This window comes from Camelina sativa, chromosome 12, assembly GCF_030686135.1.
Source record: "Camelina sativa cultivar CO46 ecotype springtype chromosome 12, ASM3068613v1".
In the NCBI taxonomy this organism is placed as follows: Eukaryota; Viridiplantae; Streptophyta; class Magnoliopsida; order Brassicales; family Brassicaceae; genus Camelina; species Camelina sativa.
Window position 1 is genome coordinate 10,722,120 of NC_141891.1, and position 12,721 is coordinate 10,734,840.

The 12,721-nt window shown below is 35.2% G+C and overlaps 3 protein-coding genes across 5 annotated transcripts; all 3 read left to right on the plus strand.

Moving 5' to 3' along the window:
* Positions 1 to 1,988: 1,988 nt before the first annotated feature.
* On the plus strand, positions 1,989 to 2,561 carry LOC104731303 (putative defensin-like protein 234). The gene is made up of 2 exons (XM_019233955.2): positions 1,989 to 2,174; positions 2,314 to 2,561. Exons 1-2 carry the CDS (start codon positions 2,108 to 2,110, stop codon positions 2,505 to 2,507), a joined length of 261 nt encoding a protein of 86 aa, XP_019089500.1. The 5' UTR covers positions 1,989 to 2,107; the 3' UTR covers positions 2,508 to 2,561.
* Positions 2,562 to 5,449: 2,888 nt separating this feature from the next.
* On the plus strand, positions 5,450 to 6,405 carry LOC147930380 (uncharacterized). Its single transcript, XM_087476840.1, has 2 exons — positions 5,450 to 5,606; positions 5,897 to 6,405. Exons 1-2 carry the CDS (start codon positions 5,450 to 5,452, stop codon positions 6,403 to 6,405), a joined length of 666 nt encoding a protein of 221 aa, XP_087332966.1.
* A 2,454-nt stretch (positions 6,406 to 8,859) lies between these two features.
* LOC104731305 (alcohol dehydrogenase-like 5) lies at positions 8,860 to 11,451 on the plus strand. Of its 3 annotated transcripts, none has more exons than XR_015575146.1 (9): positions 8,860 to 9,180; positions 9,266 to 9,312; positions 9,394 to 9,722; positions 9,870 to 9,935; positions 10,048 to 10,123; positions 10,550 to 10,614; positions 10,756 to 10,851; positions 10,968 to 11,129; positions 11,220 to 11,451. XR_015575146.1 is itself a non-coding variant. In XM_010450635.3 (9 exons), the coding sequence occupies exons 1-9, from the start codon at positions 8,989 to 8,991 to the stop codon at positions 11,334 to 11,336; spliced, it is 1,167 nt and encodes a 388-aa protein (XP_010448937.1). In that variant the 5' UTR covers positions 8,863 to 8,988; the 3' UTR covers positions 11,337 to 11,451. The 3 variants fall into 3 exon arrangements, 2 of the variants coding, with proteins under 2 accessions (XP_087335553.1, XP_010448937.1); XM_010450635.3 differs by having other exon boundaries at positions 8,863 to 9,180; positions 9,870 to 9,952; XM_087479427.1 differs by lacking the exon at positions 11,220 to 11,451 and having other exon boundaries at positions 8,861 to 9,180; positions 9,870 to 9,952; positions 10,756 to 10,884; positions 10,968 to 11,106.
* The last annotated feature ends 1,270 nt before the right edge of the window (positions 11,452 to 12,721 follow it).

The window sequence follows — 12,721 nt, forward strand, 5'->3', positions numbered from 1 at the left end:
GCATCTGAGAAACCAATGCTTAACAACTGACAACCAAACACAAACAAACCAGGAAAATCACGAAACAAGCAACTTGGTGTCGACCGACACCAGAGAGGTGTCGATCGACACTGGCCAAACATGGTGTCGACCGACACCTAACTGGTGTCGATCGACACTCCCTTCGCAGACGCGAACTGCACGAATCCGGACGACGAACATCCGTTCCAATCCGCCTACAATCTGTCCCAAACTCTCCCAAAAGCCTCAGGAACCTATAATAACCATAACACAACCACCACAAGCAAGAACAACACCACAAAACACAACAAATCAAGCAAACAAAGGATTTTCAGGCTTAGATAAGCCATGGTCATGCACTCACCTTATCAACTGATTATAACAACCAATACAACCAGTTGAGACCCTCCTAACGTCCGAAACAGCTCAGAAACTCCCTACAACAAGCCACACAACCAAAAACGACTTATAGAAAAACTGGACAGAAACATCAGAAAAGAACAGTCTCAAAGACGAAACCCTAAAATGAAAACCAACCGTTAACTACCAAATCGCTCCAGTGAAAAGCTATCCCTAGACGTCACGAAGCTTCCCACAAAATTTCAGCACAATCAGGAACCATAAGATACCACGACCTCAATTACAATCCCCGATGGTTCCAACTCGCGTCTGAGAAAATGTGACTCACGAAACTGCCAATAACTCATCGATTTTAAATCCAAAACTACTTCTGTAAAAAGGAGAATGACGATGAAAGACTTGGGAATAAACCTAATAAATTTCATTACCTTTGAGAACGATTTGATATGCCGAAACTATTTCCTCCCAAACCCTAACGATTCTGCTTTTTCTCCTTTAATCTCCTTCACACCACAATAGGCTCTCTCCTCTCTCTCTATCTCTGCAAACGGCGACCAGACACCCTAAAACCCTTAATTTGTCGCTTCTCCACTTATATACTAGGTTTAGATAACTAAACCAAACCAACCAAACCAAAATCGCGAATTAAAACAAACCCGACGAACCCAGAAATAGTGGTGTCGATCGATGCCACAAGGGTGTCGATCGACACTCCTACCAAAACCGCATAATCCGGTTCGCGGATGTTACACTCTTAGATTCAGAAACTGTTATCAATAAATTATGTATAGTATCTAATCCATGATAACCATTTAGGGGGTGTATTTAACTTGATTTGTATAAAATTTACAAATCTTATGTTATTCAACCATGTATTCTAAAAAATCAACTAAAAGTCATTGTTATTGAACTGATGATTTAAAAATCTACTTTAAAATCAAATGTTATTCAAAACAGTTTGTGGATTTTGACTTTAACGGGGGTGTATTCAACTTGACATTTTAAAATCCATTGTTATTTAACTGATGATTTGAAAATCTACTTTAAAATCCATTTTTATTCAAAACAGTTTGTAGATTTAGATTTTAATAAGTTTTAGGGATTCTGGAGGATTTGAAAGGATTGTTTAGTTAAAAATATAGAAATTTAAATCCCATGGTTTTAGGTGTGATTTGAAAGAATTTTACCATAAATTATATCAACTTCCCTAAAATCTATCAAAACTCCAAATTTCATAAATCCCACAAAATCTTCCAAAATCACGATTTCAATACACTCCCTAAATCTCATGGTTTTAGGTGGGATTTGAAATAATTTTACAATAAATCATATCAACTTCCATAAAATCTATCAACATTCCAAATTTTCTAAATCTCATAACATCTTTCAAAATCATGGTTTCAATACATCCCATTAATTCTTAAATCATATACATAACCAAATTTTTTGTTTTAAAAATGAAAGAGAGGAAAAAGATTACCTTCCAAAACTAATCAAAAGATATATTGTTTTTTTTTCAAAAGAAATGGATTAAAGATTGCTTTCCAAAATTAAGTGATATGTTAGGCCAAAAAAAAGGAAGAAAATAAATATATATGTTTACCAACAGTTTTGTTGATTATGTGTGTGTATACTACATATATTCGTTGACCAAACAAAATTAAGTGCATATATATATCATTCATTGAAACGAGGAAGGAGGAACAAGAGTGAAAAAGATAAATTATCAATCAGCACAATAAGAATCATGAATTTTGTTACTTTGTTATTGGTTTCTTGTGTTCTTATGTCTTTCATTTTGGGCCATGTTAGAGGTAAATTCTAAAACCCCTAATATGTTGATTTCATAAACAATGGTTTCCGTACCATGTTTTATAATTATAACCATGTTTGCATTATCAGTAAGTAAGATCTGAAACGCACACTTCTTTTTTTATGTATAATAAAATACAGAAGTGGAAGCTGAGTTGAATCCAATGGACCAATGCGGCCGGAAGGATATATTTTTGGGAGGATGCGGCAGCGACGGAAACAAAACATGCATAAACGATTTTGTTAAGAAAGGAGGTGCAGCCAGTAAGCCTAGTAGTTGCGAGTGTGATAACTTTGGCGAAGAACATTTTTGCCGATGTAATGTTCCTTGCTAGTTTTTTTGGTTATATCTCTACAAATAATAATATATCAAGGAAACTAGTTTATTACGATGTGGAATATATTGAATCTTTTTCGATGTTGGTAAAATTCGTAAAGAAGAAAAAAGTTGCAAAACTTAAAATACCTTGAAGTTTTGTTTTCTTAAAACTCTCTGCTCAACACTCCATCCAAATCTAGATTAGAGAGAGTACTCTATAACAACCATTATGTTATAACATAATATAATTTTAATTATAAAAAAAAAACAACCATTATGTTGGTTCTTTTTGACTATCCTCACATATGGTTCTTCTAGAAGCAAATAAATTAACTTTTATTCCCATTCGATGCACGAAAGTAAAGACTATGTATTTTCATGGTAAAACTAAGAACCATGTGAATCTTGCCATCTCAAATGCATTTTTTAGCAAACGTGTAGGATAACATTTTTTAATTTTTTTTTGGTCAACAATATACATGTGGGGATTAGTTTGAATCCCAAATTCTATTTTTTTTCAAGTCTCTTAAATACTGGTTTTGGAAAAGAAATTTCAAGGAGAAGAGGAAAAGACAGAAGACACGGGTTGAGTGAGAGGCTTTCAAAGATAAGGTTCAAGATAAGATTAGAAGTCTCTCGACTCTTGGCTGTTCACTCTGCAACAGACACAATCTCAGGTTCTTACACTGTGGGGCTGGTCCGATCTGAAAGAGGCAAAGCAAAGCAGGCCTGCGTTTTCTCTCCGCCTACCTCAATATCAGTGCCAAGCTTGAAGACCAAGCCAAACGGGAAGATTTAACCAGAGTTAAGTTCTCTTTACCCTAGTTAAGAGAGTAGTGTTGGTTTGTCTATAAAAGCATATTGTAGATGAAGTGTATGAACTAGTGTGACTGAAAGAACCAGAGAAAGAAGTGTAAACAGTGATTGAGAGCTCGGTTTGAGCTAAGTTTCTTAGTGGATTTACCGGAGATCTTCTCTGGCGGGACGTAGGATTCCTCCCAAGGATCCGAACTCGTTAAATCTTGTGTGCACTTTCCTTTAAGTTTTTATCTTTCAAGTTTGCAAACTTCACACGAGTGTTTTAAACAGAGAGAGAGAGAGAGAGTACTTCAGATCACTTAAAGCTAGCTACTTTTACATTTCAAGGTACAAATCTCTACAGATTGGTATCAGAGCTCCAGGTTTGGAGAAGTTTTCATCTCAGATCCGAAGCCATGTCTTCATCAAGGGTTGAGATGGAGAAGTTCGACGGGAAAAGTGACTACATGCTCTAGAAAGAAAAGCTTAGCACATCTGGAGATGTTGGGTCTGCTGGAAGGGTTGGACGAAGAACAAGCTCCTGAGACTAAAGAGTCATCTGCAGAAACGAGTGAAGGGGTGACTGCAGAGACTGCTCCAAAACAAGCTGCAACAAAGGCCAAAACTGCTGCAGAAAAGTCTCAAAAGGAGAAAAGAGGGAAGGCAAGATCTACTATCATTCTAAGCATAGGAGACAATGTCCTCAGGAAGATTATCAAGGAAAGAGTGATAGTATGATAGTAGAGGAGAACATGAATGATTTCTTTAGGTTGATAGCTGATCTAGAACATGTTAAGGTGATAGTTTCAGATGAAGATCAGGCTATTATTCTGCTTATGGTTTTACCAAAGCAGTTCGACCAGCTTAAAGATACATTGAAGTATGGAAAAACGTCTTTGTCTCTAGATGAAATTACTGGTGCTATCAGATCTAAAGGGCTTAAACTAGGAGCAAGTGGAAGGTTACCAAAGTAAAGTTCGGATGCTTTGTTTGTTCAAGAAAGGGGTAGATCTGAAAAAATAGACAAGGGAGGTGACAAAGGGAAACAGAACAAGAGGTCTAAGTCTAAGGGGAAGAAAACTTGCTGGATTTGTGGTAAAGATGGACACTACAAGAAGCAGTGCTATGTATGGAAGGAGAGGAACAAGCAGCAGAAAGATGGTTGCATGGAGAGGGGTGAATCATCGGCCGTGACAGGTCAAATCACTGATGCTGCAGCACTCATGGTCTCAGAAGCGCTTATATCACTTGGAGAAGATTTTAAAGAGAAGTGGATCATGGATACAGGCTGTTCCTTTCACATGACCCATAGGAAAGACTAGTTCATTGAGTTAAATGAAGCATGTTCTGGAAGAGTAAGAATTGCAAATGATACATACTCAGAAGTAAAAGGAGTTGGGAGCATAAGAATAAAGAACGAAGATGACTCAACGGTTCTTCTGAAGAATGTGAGGTATGTACCAGGAATGTCAAAGAATCTTATCTCACTCGGAACTTTGGAAGATCAAGGATGCTGGTTTCAGTCAAGAGATGGAATTATGAAGGTCAACAAAGGTTGCACGGCCTTAATCAAAGGTCAGAAGACTGACACACTCTATGCGTTAAAAGGATATGTTTTAACTGGAGAAGTGAGTTTCTCAGAGGGTTTAAAAGATGAGACACGATTATGGCATAGAAGATTGGGTCATATGAGTCAGAAGAGTATGAAGGCATTGCTTAAGAAAGGCTACTTAGACAGCTCTAAGGTAACAAATTTGGAATTCTGTGAGGATTGTGTTTACGGTAAAGCACATCGAGTCAGCTTTTGGTATTGGAAAGCATGTTACCAAGGAGAAGCTAGAATACATACATTCAGACTTATGGGGATCACCAAATGTTCCCTTGACGTTAGGCAAATGCCAATACTTTATCTCTTTCATAGATGACTACTCAAGGAAGACATGGATATATTTTTTGAAGAAGAAAGATGAAGCCTATGGTAGTTTTCTGGAATGGAAGAAGATGGTTGAGAATCAGTGAAACAAGAAGGTCAAGATACTCAGAACATATAATAGGTTAGAGTTCTGCAATAAAGAGTTTGATGATTTCTGCAAGCAAGAAGGTATTGTAAGACATCGAACATGTGCTTACACTCCACAATAGAGTGGAGTTGCAGAAAGAATGAACCAAACCATTCTTGAAAAGGTTCGAAGTATTCTAATTGAATCAGGGCTTCCAAAAGTCTTCTGGGCTGAAGCTGCATCAACGGCAGTTTATCAGATAAACAGATCGCCATCATCTGCGATTGAGTTTGAAGTACCAGAGGAAGTTTGGACAGGTGCTAGACCGAGTTAAGAGTTTTTGGTTCAGTAGCTTACATCCACAGTGATCAAGGGAAGCTTAATCCGAGAGCAAAGAAAGGGGTGTTTGTCGGGTATCCTCCTGGTGTAAAAGAATACAAATTCTGGTTAGTTGAGGAGAAGAAATGCATCATCACCAGAGATGCAACATTTCAAGAAGAAAAGATGTAGAAACATCTCAATCAATCTTCACAATCAGAAACTGAATCATAAAAAACTCAGGAACCTATTATCTATGAAATTAATCATGGTAACTTCAGTGATTTAGGTGGAGCTCAAGAAGGTACAGAGTCTGATCAAGCTGACAGACGACTTAGTGATGACAAAGAACAAGAAAGCGACACTGAGAATGAAGAATCTCAAGTCAACAATCAACTGGAGAACTATCAGTTGGCCAGAGATAGAGAGAGGAGACCCACCAGACTACCACTAAAATTCAGGGATTCAAATTTGGTGGAAATCAGTCAAGATGAAGAAAAGTTGGTCGGTTTTGCATTAATGATGACTGAAGATGGTGGATATCCTGAGTCGTGTTGCTACGATGAAGCAATACTGGATAAAGATGCAAAGTCTTGGAAAGAGGCAATGGATGAAGAAATGCACTCATTGCTCAAGACTCAGACATGGACACTAACCGAGAAACCAGAGAAAAGCAAGGTGATAGGCTGTAAGTGGGCATACAAAAGGAAGTCGAGTGTACCTGGAGTTGATCAACCGAGATTCAAAGCCAGACTTGTTGCTACGGGTTATCTACAAAAGGAAAGGATAGATTACTAAGAAATTTTCTCTCCGGTTGTGAAACATGTCTCCATACGACTGATTTTGTCATATGTGGTTCAACAACATCTTGAATTGGAGCAGATGGATGTCAAAACGGCGTTATTACATGGAAATCTGGATGAACACATATTGATGGAGCAGCCAGAAGGGTACAAAATCGAGTCAGAAACAGAAGAGGTATGTCTTCTCAAGAAATCTTTATATGGGCTAAAACAAGCACCTAGGCAATGGAATCAGAGATTTGATACTTTCATGAGGAACTCAGGGTATCTTAGAAGCAACTTTGACCACTATATCTACTATCAGAAGCTTGAGGACAACACCTACATATATTTTCTTCTATATGTCGATGACATGCTCATTGCTGCCAAGAACAAGGAGAAAATTCAAGAACCCAAGGATTTACTGAGTGCAGAATTTAAAATGAAAGATTTAGGAGAAGCAAGAAAGATTCTGGGTATGGAGATCAAGAGAGACAGAACAAATGGGACACTTGAAGTGTCACAGAAATAATTTTTGCAGAAGGTCCTTCAAGAATTCAGAATGGATAAGTCAAAGTCGGTTTCAACTCCACTGGGAGTTCAGTTTAGGCTTAAAGCTGCATCAAAAGAAGAGTTGGATTCTCAAGAGGATTACATGAAGTCGATTCCCTACTCAAATGCTGTTGGGAGTATCATGTACTCGATGATTGGAACAAGACCTGATCTTGCTTACCCTTTGTGTGTCGTGAGCAGATATATGAGTAAACCAGTGAAGGAACACTGACAAGCTGTGAAGTGGGTTTTAAGATACATCAAAGGAACTCAAGATCTCAGGTTAATCTACAAGAAGCAAGACAGTTCAGAGATCAAAGGGTTTTGTGACTCTGACTTAGCAGCTGACTTAGACAAGAGAAGGTCAGTAACCGGGTATGTTTTCACTGCAGGTGGAAATGTTATCAGCTGGAAATCAGGCCTACAGAAAGTAATAGCTTTTTCTACTACTGAAGCAGAGTATATGGCATTGACTGAAGCCATAAAGGAAGAAATTTGACTGAAAGGTCTTGCAAGTGAGTTAGGATTCGAGCAAGATCATGTTGAAGTCATGTGTGATTCACAGAGTGCTAACCCACTATCAATGAACTCTGTTCATCACGAGAGAACTAAACACATTGATGTGCGTTTGCATTTTATCAGAGACAAGATTGCAGAAGGAGAAGTAAAGGTTGTGAAGGTGTCTACATCATGGAATCCTGCAGATATCTTTACAAAAACGGTTCCTGTGAGCAAACTTCAAAACGCTTTGGAGTTGCTCAGAATTTCAAGTCACTAAAAGAAGTAGTGAAGAATCCGGAGAAGTGGAAAATCCAAGTATGCTAAGAAGAAGAATCAAGTTGGAGTGGTATTCAAACCAAGGTGGAGTTTTGTGGTGATTAGTTTGAATCCCAAGTTCTATTTTTTCTCAAGTCTCGTGAAACCAAGAAAAGAAGAAGTCAAAGACTGGTTTTGGAAAAGAGGGTTTCAATGAGAAGAGGAAAAGACAGAAGACACTGATTGAGTGAGATGCTTTCAAAGATAAGGTTCAAGATAAGATTAGAAGTCTCTCGACTCTTGGATGTTCACTCTGCAACATACACAATCTCAGGTTCGTACACTGTGGGGCTGGTCCAATCTGAAGGAGACAAAGCAAAGCAGGCCTGCGTTTTCTCTCCGCCTACCTTTGTATCAGTGCCAACCTTGAAGACCAAGCCAAACAGGAAGATTTAACCAGAGTTAAGTTCTCTTTACCCTAGTTATGAGAGTAGTCTTGGTTTGTCTATAAAATCATATTGTAAATGAAGTGTATGAACTAGTGTGAGTGAAAAAACCATAGAGAGAAGTGTAAACAATGATTGAGAGCTCGGTTTGAGCTAAGTTTCTTAGTGGATTTTCCGGAGATCTTCTCCGGCGAGACTTAGGATTCCTCCCAAGGATCCGAACTCGTTAAATTTTGTGTGCACTTTCCTTTAAGTTTTTATCTTTCAAATTTGCAAACTTCACACGAGTGTTTTAAAGAGAGAGAGAAAGAGAGTACTTCAAATTACTAAAAGCTAGCTACTTTTACATTTCAAGATACAAATCTCTACAATACATTTTGTCAAGTTTGAATCTAGTAAGGACATTAACAGACGAGCCATTAAATAGGCTTATGTGTCCTGGTTGTGTAAAATATCTAAGATTTCTAAGTTCAACTAAATTAATTAGTACGTTAGTCATAGAATCAAGATTAATTTAGAAGATATTTCTTGGCTGGCTTTTAGTTTTGTCTTAAATCACCCACCACGATCTGATCGAGACTTGCTGCCAAGAATTTCATTTTCTTACGATTAATTTCAAAAATAAATCAAGGTAGGCTGTTTAGATTAGAGACTAGCTCAATTAGAAACAATCCACTAAAAAATGATTTATTATAAAATAATGGTATTGATGAAAAACTATGCAATCGTTTTGCATGCAGGCACGTATATTTTAATAAAGAGAAGATTATAATAATAGGTGGCAATCTCTCTCTTTTACATATCCACTCCAAAATAAGTTCATAATTAATTCATCATTCACTACCATGGACAAGGCATCATTCTCCATTCACGAAGGAAAGCCAATTCGATGCAAAGCAGCAATATCTAGAAAACCAGGAGAAGCATTGGTGATAGAAGAGATCTACGTTGATCCACCCCAACCTTACGAAGTTAGGATTAAGATCCTATGCACATCTCTGTGTCACACCGATTATACTTTCTGTAAATTAGACAGTGTAAGTTTTTACACTTGTGATCCATCTTTGCAACCTATTTTTTTTTGTTTTTCTCACTAATTACTTAGCCTTTTGAAATTTCTAGGGACCGCTTGCAAGGTTTCCTAGGATTCTAGGACACGAAGCAGTCGGGTAAATCTTCTTTTATATACTTGTTTAACTTTCATTCATTTTCAAGAATTTACCTAATTACTTTATTTTGTTGTAATTTAGCGTGGTGGAGAGCATTGGTGAACATGTGGATGGATTTCAACTAAACGACGTCGTTTTGCCTGTGTTTCACCCTCACTGTGAAGAATGTAGAGATTGCAAATCCTCAAAGAGCAACTGGTGCGCAAGATTTGCTGATGACCTTTTACCAAACACCAGACGATACGGAATGACTTCAAGATTCAAAGACTCTTTTGGAAAAGAAATTTACCATTTTTTATTTGTATCGAGTTTTTCTGAATATACCGTCGTGGATATCGCACATCTAGTCAAACTATCTTCTGAAATCCCGGTCAATAAGGCGGCATTACTCAGCTGCGGTGTCTCCACAGGTTTTTTTTCTATATTTGTTTGTTGCCGTAGGGTTGGTAGAAATCAGGGGTGAAAGCATACTTAAGAACTTTTTTGAGGGTTAAAACATAAAAAGAAGTAGATATCAAAGTGTGGAGTTGTTATTATATTAAGTCAACGTGGATCAGGAGTTGGAGCAGCTTGGAAAGTGGCTGACGTTGAAGAAGGCTCCACCATTGCAGTTTTTGGCCTTGGTACTGTTGGACTTGCGGTATCAGTTTTGTGTCCCAAAATTTATTTGATTTAAGAAACATTAATTATAGTTATCTGCTGATAATAATACATACTTAAATGATTTGATATCAGGTTGCAGAAGGAGCCAGGCTGCGTGGGGCTGGAAAGATCATTGGGGTTGATCTAAATCCTGATAAATTTGAGCTAGGTAAGCTCGTTGTATTTCAACTGAATGTTTCTTTCTGTCTTTTAATGTCACTAATTTTTACGTTGGTCTAACAAATAGTCCATCCGTCCAGGTTGTGTTATTTATTTGTTAACATAACCAAATCCAAAAGTACAATAGTAGATTTTAGTCGTTCTGTTTCTTTACAACTTATAACATGATTTTTTAAATCAAAATATGCAATGTAATGGTTTGTGTTGGTGTCGCTATTACATCATCCTTCAGTTTTATCCTTTTATGTATGTACATATATGTTGTTGACAAAAAAAATTAAAACAAACTATTTTGCATTGCAAAAGCTAAACCTTAAAAAGAAAAGATTTCAGATTAGCTATCACTTAATAGTATAGATGAAAAATAATATTCATTGATCAAGTATAAACATATATGCCTATCTACGTTGAATAGGTAAGAAATTTGGTGTCACGGATTTCATTAATCCTGCCTTGTGTGGAGAAAAGAAAATTAGCGAGGTATGTTATTTAATATATTACACCATTTCATTCGTAGCTTCACATCGGAATTATATAAACTTTTTCGTAAATTTTGAATTAATCATTAATTTATCCAAAAACAAATTTAACTTATTTATTTGTTGGAAAATTATGAAAAAGGTGATCAAAGAAATGACAAGAGGAGGAGTTGACTATAGCTTCGAATGCGTTGGTTTACCTTCTTTATTGACCGAAGCTTTCAACAGCACCCGCACGGTAGGCTTATACCGGATCTTTTGATTTCTCCCAGTCAGTTCAAAATCATTACAATGGCTAAACAAAATTATTTAACTATATCTTTGAAGACATTAACAATGAAATATATAAAACAGGGTTCAGGCAAGACGGTAGTGTTGGGGATAGATAAGGATTTAACGCCAACAAGTTTGGGTTGTTTGGATCTTTTTAGAGGCAGACATATTTGCGGAAGCATGTTTGGTGGTCTTAAACCCAAACTAGATATTCCGATTCTCGTGGATCATTACTTAAAAAAGGTATATACACATTTATCTATATATTTGTATGATTACAGCTTTAGATGTTATGTTTTCATGGGGATTACTATTTTTCGTTTACAATTGCAGGAGCTTAATCTGGACAGTTTTATTACACATGAATTGAAATTTGAGGAAATCAACAAGGCTTTTGATTTGTTAGTGCAAGGGAAGTCTCTCCGCTGCATTTTATGGATGGACAAATAATAAATACTAGGATATATCCCGTGCTTAAAACACGGGTCAACATTTTTAAAAAAATTATAATATAATAATAAAAATTATTGTTTTTTTAAAAAATTATTTTGTTTGAGATAATATTTATTTTTAATTGTTATGTAAATCTATTAGTTTATTTGAATACTAATTATTTTAGAATATTATAGTATTTTATTTTTGACGTATTATTACAGTTTTATATTTGTTTGTTGTATTTGCATTATATTTTGTGAAATATAAAATAGTAATTTTAATATTATAATTGTGAGTAAATAAAAATTATTAATTTATCATCTATATAAATTTAGTTTTACCAACCCGCCAATGTGGAAATTAAAACACACATTTTCATACATTGAGTAATATATCTTCGTTTTAAAAAATTCAAATCACAACATATGCAGAAAATATGCATTTTATTAATTATAAGTATTATATGAAAGTTCTAAAAAATTTGTAAATAAAATAAAATAAAGATGATAGGAGAATCATAATTTGAAATCTTAACAAAATCTTCGAATTTAGTTATTAAAAATAATTGTATTGTATACTTGGATATAAAATCTTAGTTTTAAAAATTCTGATTGGTTTATATATTTAAAAAAAAAATAATTAGTAATTTCGTCCATAATTTATTAGAGAGAGAACATATTTTTTAGATATTTTTTTAGATTTTTTAATATTTGATATGTGAGTATTTTTTATTTTTTATTTAATTTTATTTATTTAAATTAGTTAATTAAGCTTAATTAATTTAGTCTAATGGCAATTGAATGTAATTTTTACACATTTTAAGGTTAGTTTCATATTTGTACTTCTCAATTAATATAGTAGGATATTGTTTAAAAAAAATTATAATCGTGATAAAGATATTGTTTAATTGATATCCATTATGATTCTTCTGTTATCTCAATTTATTATTAGTTTTTTTTGTTTATATTTTTTAATACCAAATGTATCCTTCTGATTAATGGTAAGCATGTGGATTATGAATTTTTTCAGGTTTTGAATATTCTATCAAATTAATAGAATAAATAGATAGAGATGTTTTCAAAGAGAAATTATAGGAGAACTGTATGAAGACTTGAAGAGTCAACCTAATTCACACCATGAAAAATGCTCGTACTAAGGTTGAAATCTAATGACACACCTTATCATCTCCACTATCACTTCAGTACCTGCATCCACCATAAGAAAACAAAAGGTTGTGATGGTAGCGTGTCACATTTGCTACTTTTAGGTTAGGACATGCAATTTTTTTTTTTTTTTGGGGTTAAATGACATGCAAATATTATGCAAACAATGACTGAAAAGTATATTTCTTAATTACCATAATTCCCATATTTTACATTTTTCTAAGGATCAGATGTTCA

Bases quoted from the DNA above. Each gene is read 5' to 3' on its own strand.
- LOC104731305 (XM_010450635.3), top strand. From the start codon at position 8,989: ATGGACAAGGCATCATTCTCCATTCACGAAGGAAAGCCAATTCGATGC. The intron at 10,124-10,549 runs GTAAGCTCGTTG...TACGTTGAATAG, and splicing joins TCCTGATAAATTTGAGCTAG to GTAAGAAATTTGGTGTCACG. The intron at 11,130-11,219 runs GTATATACACAT...TTACAATTGCAG, and splicing joins TGGATCATTACTTAAAAAAG to GAGCTTAATCTGGACAGTTT.
- LOC104731303 (XM_019233955.2), top strand. From the start codon at position 2,108: ATGAATTTTGTTACTTTGTTATTGGTTTCTTGTGTTCTTATGTCTTTC. The intron at 2,175-2,313 runs GTAAATTCTAAA...AATAAAATACAG, and splicing joins CATTTTGGGCCATGTTAGAG to AAGTGGAAGCTGAGTTGAAT.
- LOC147930380 (XM_087476840.1), top strand. From the start codon at position 5,450: ATGAACCAAACCATTCTTGAAAAGGTTCGAAGTATTCTAATTGAATCA. The intron at 5,607-5,896 runs GTGCTAGACCGA...TCAGTGATTTAG, and splicing joins ACCAGAGGAAGTTTGGACAG to GTGGAGCTCAAGAAGGTACA.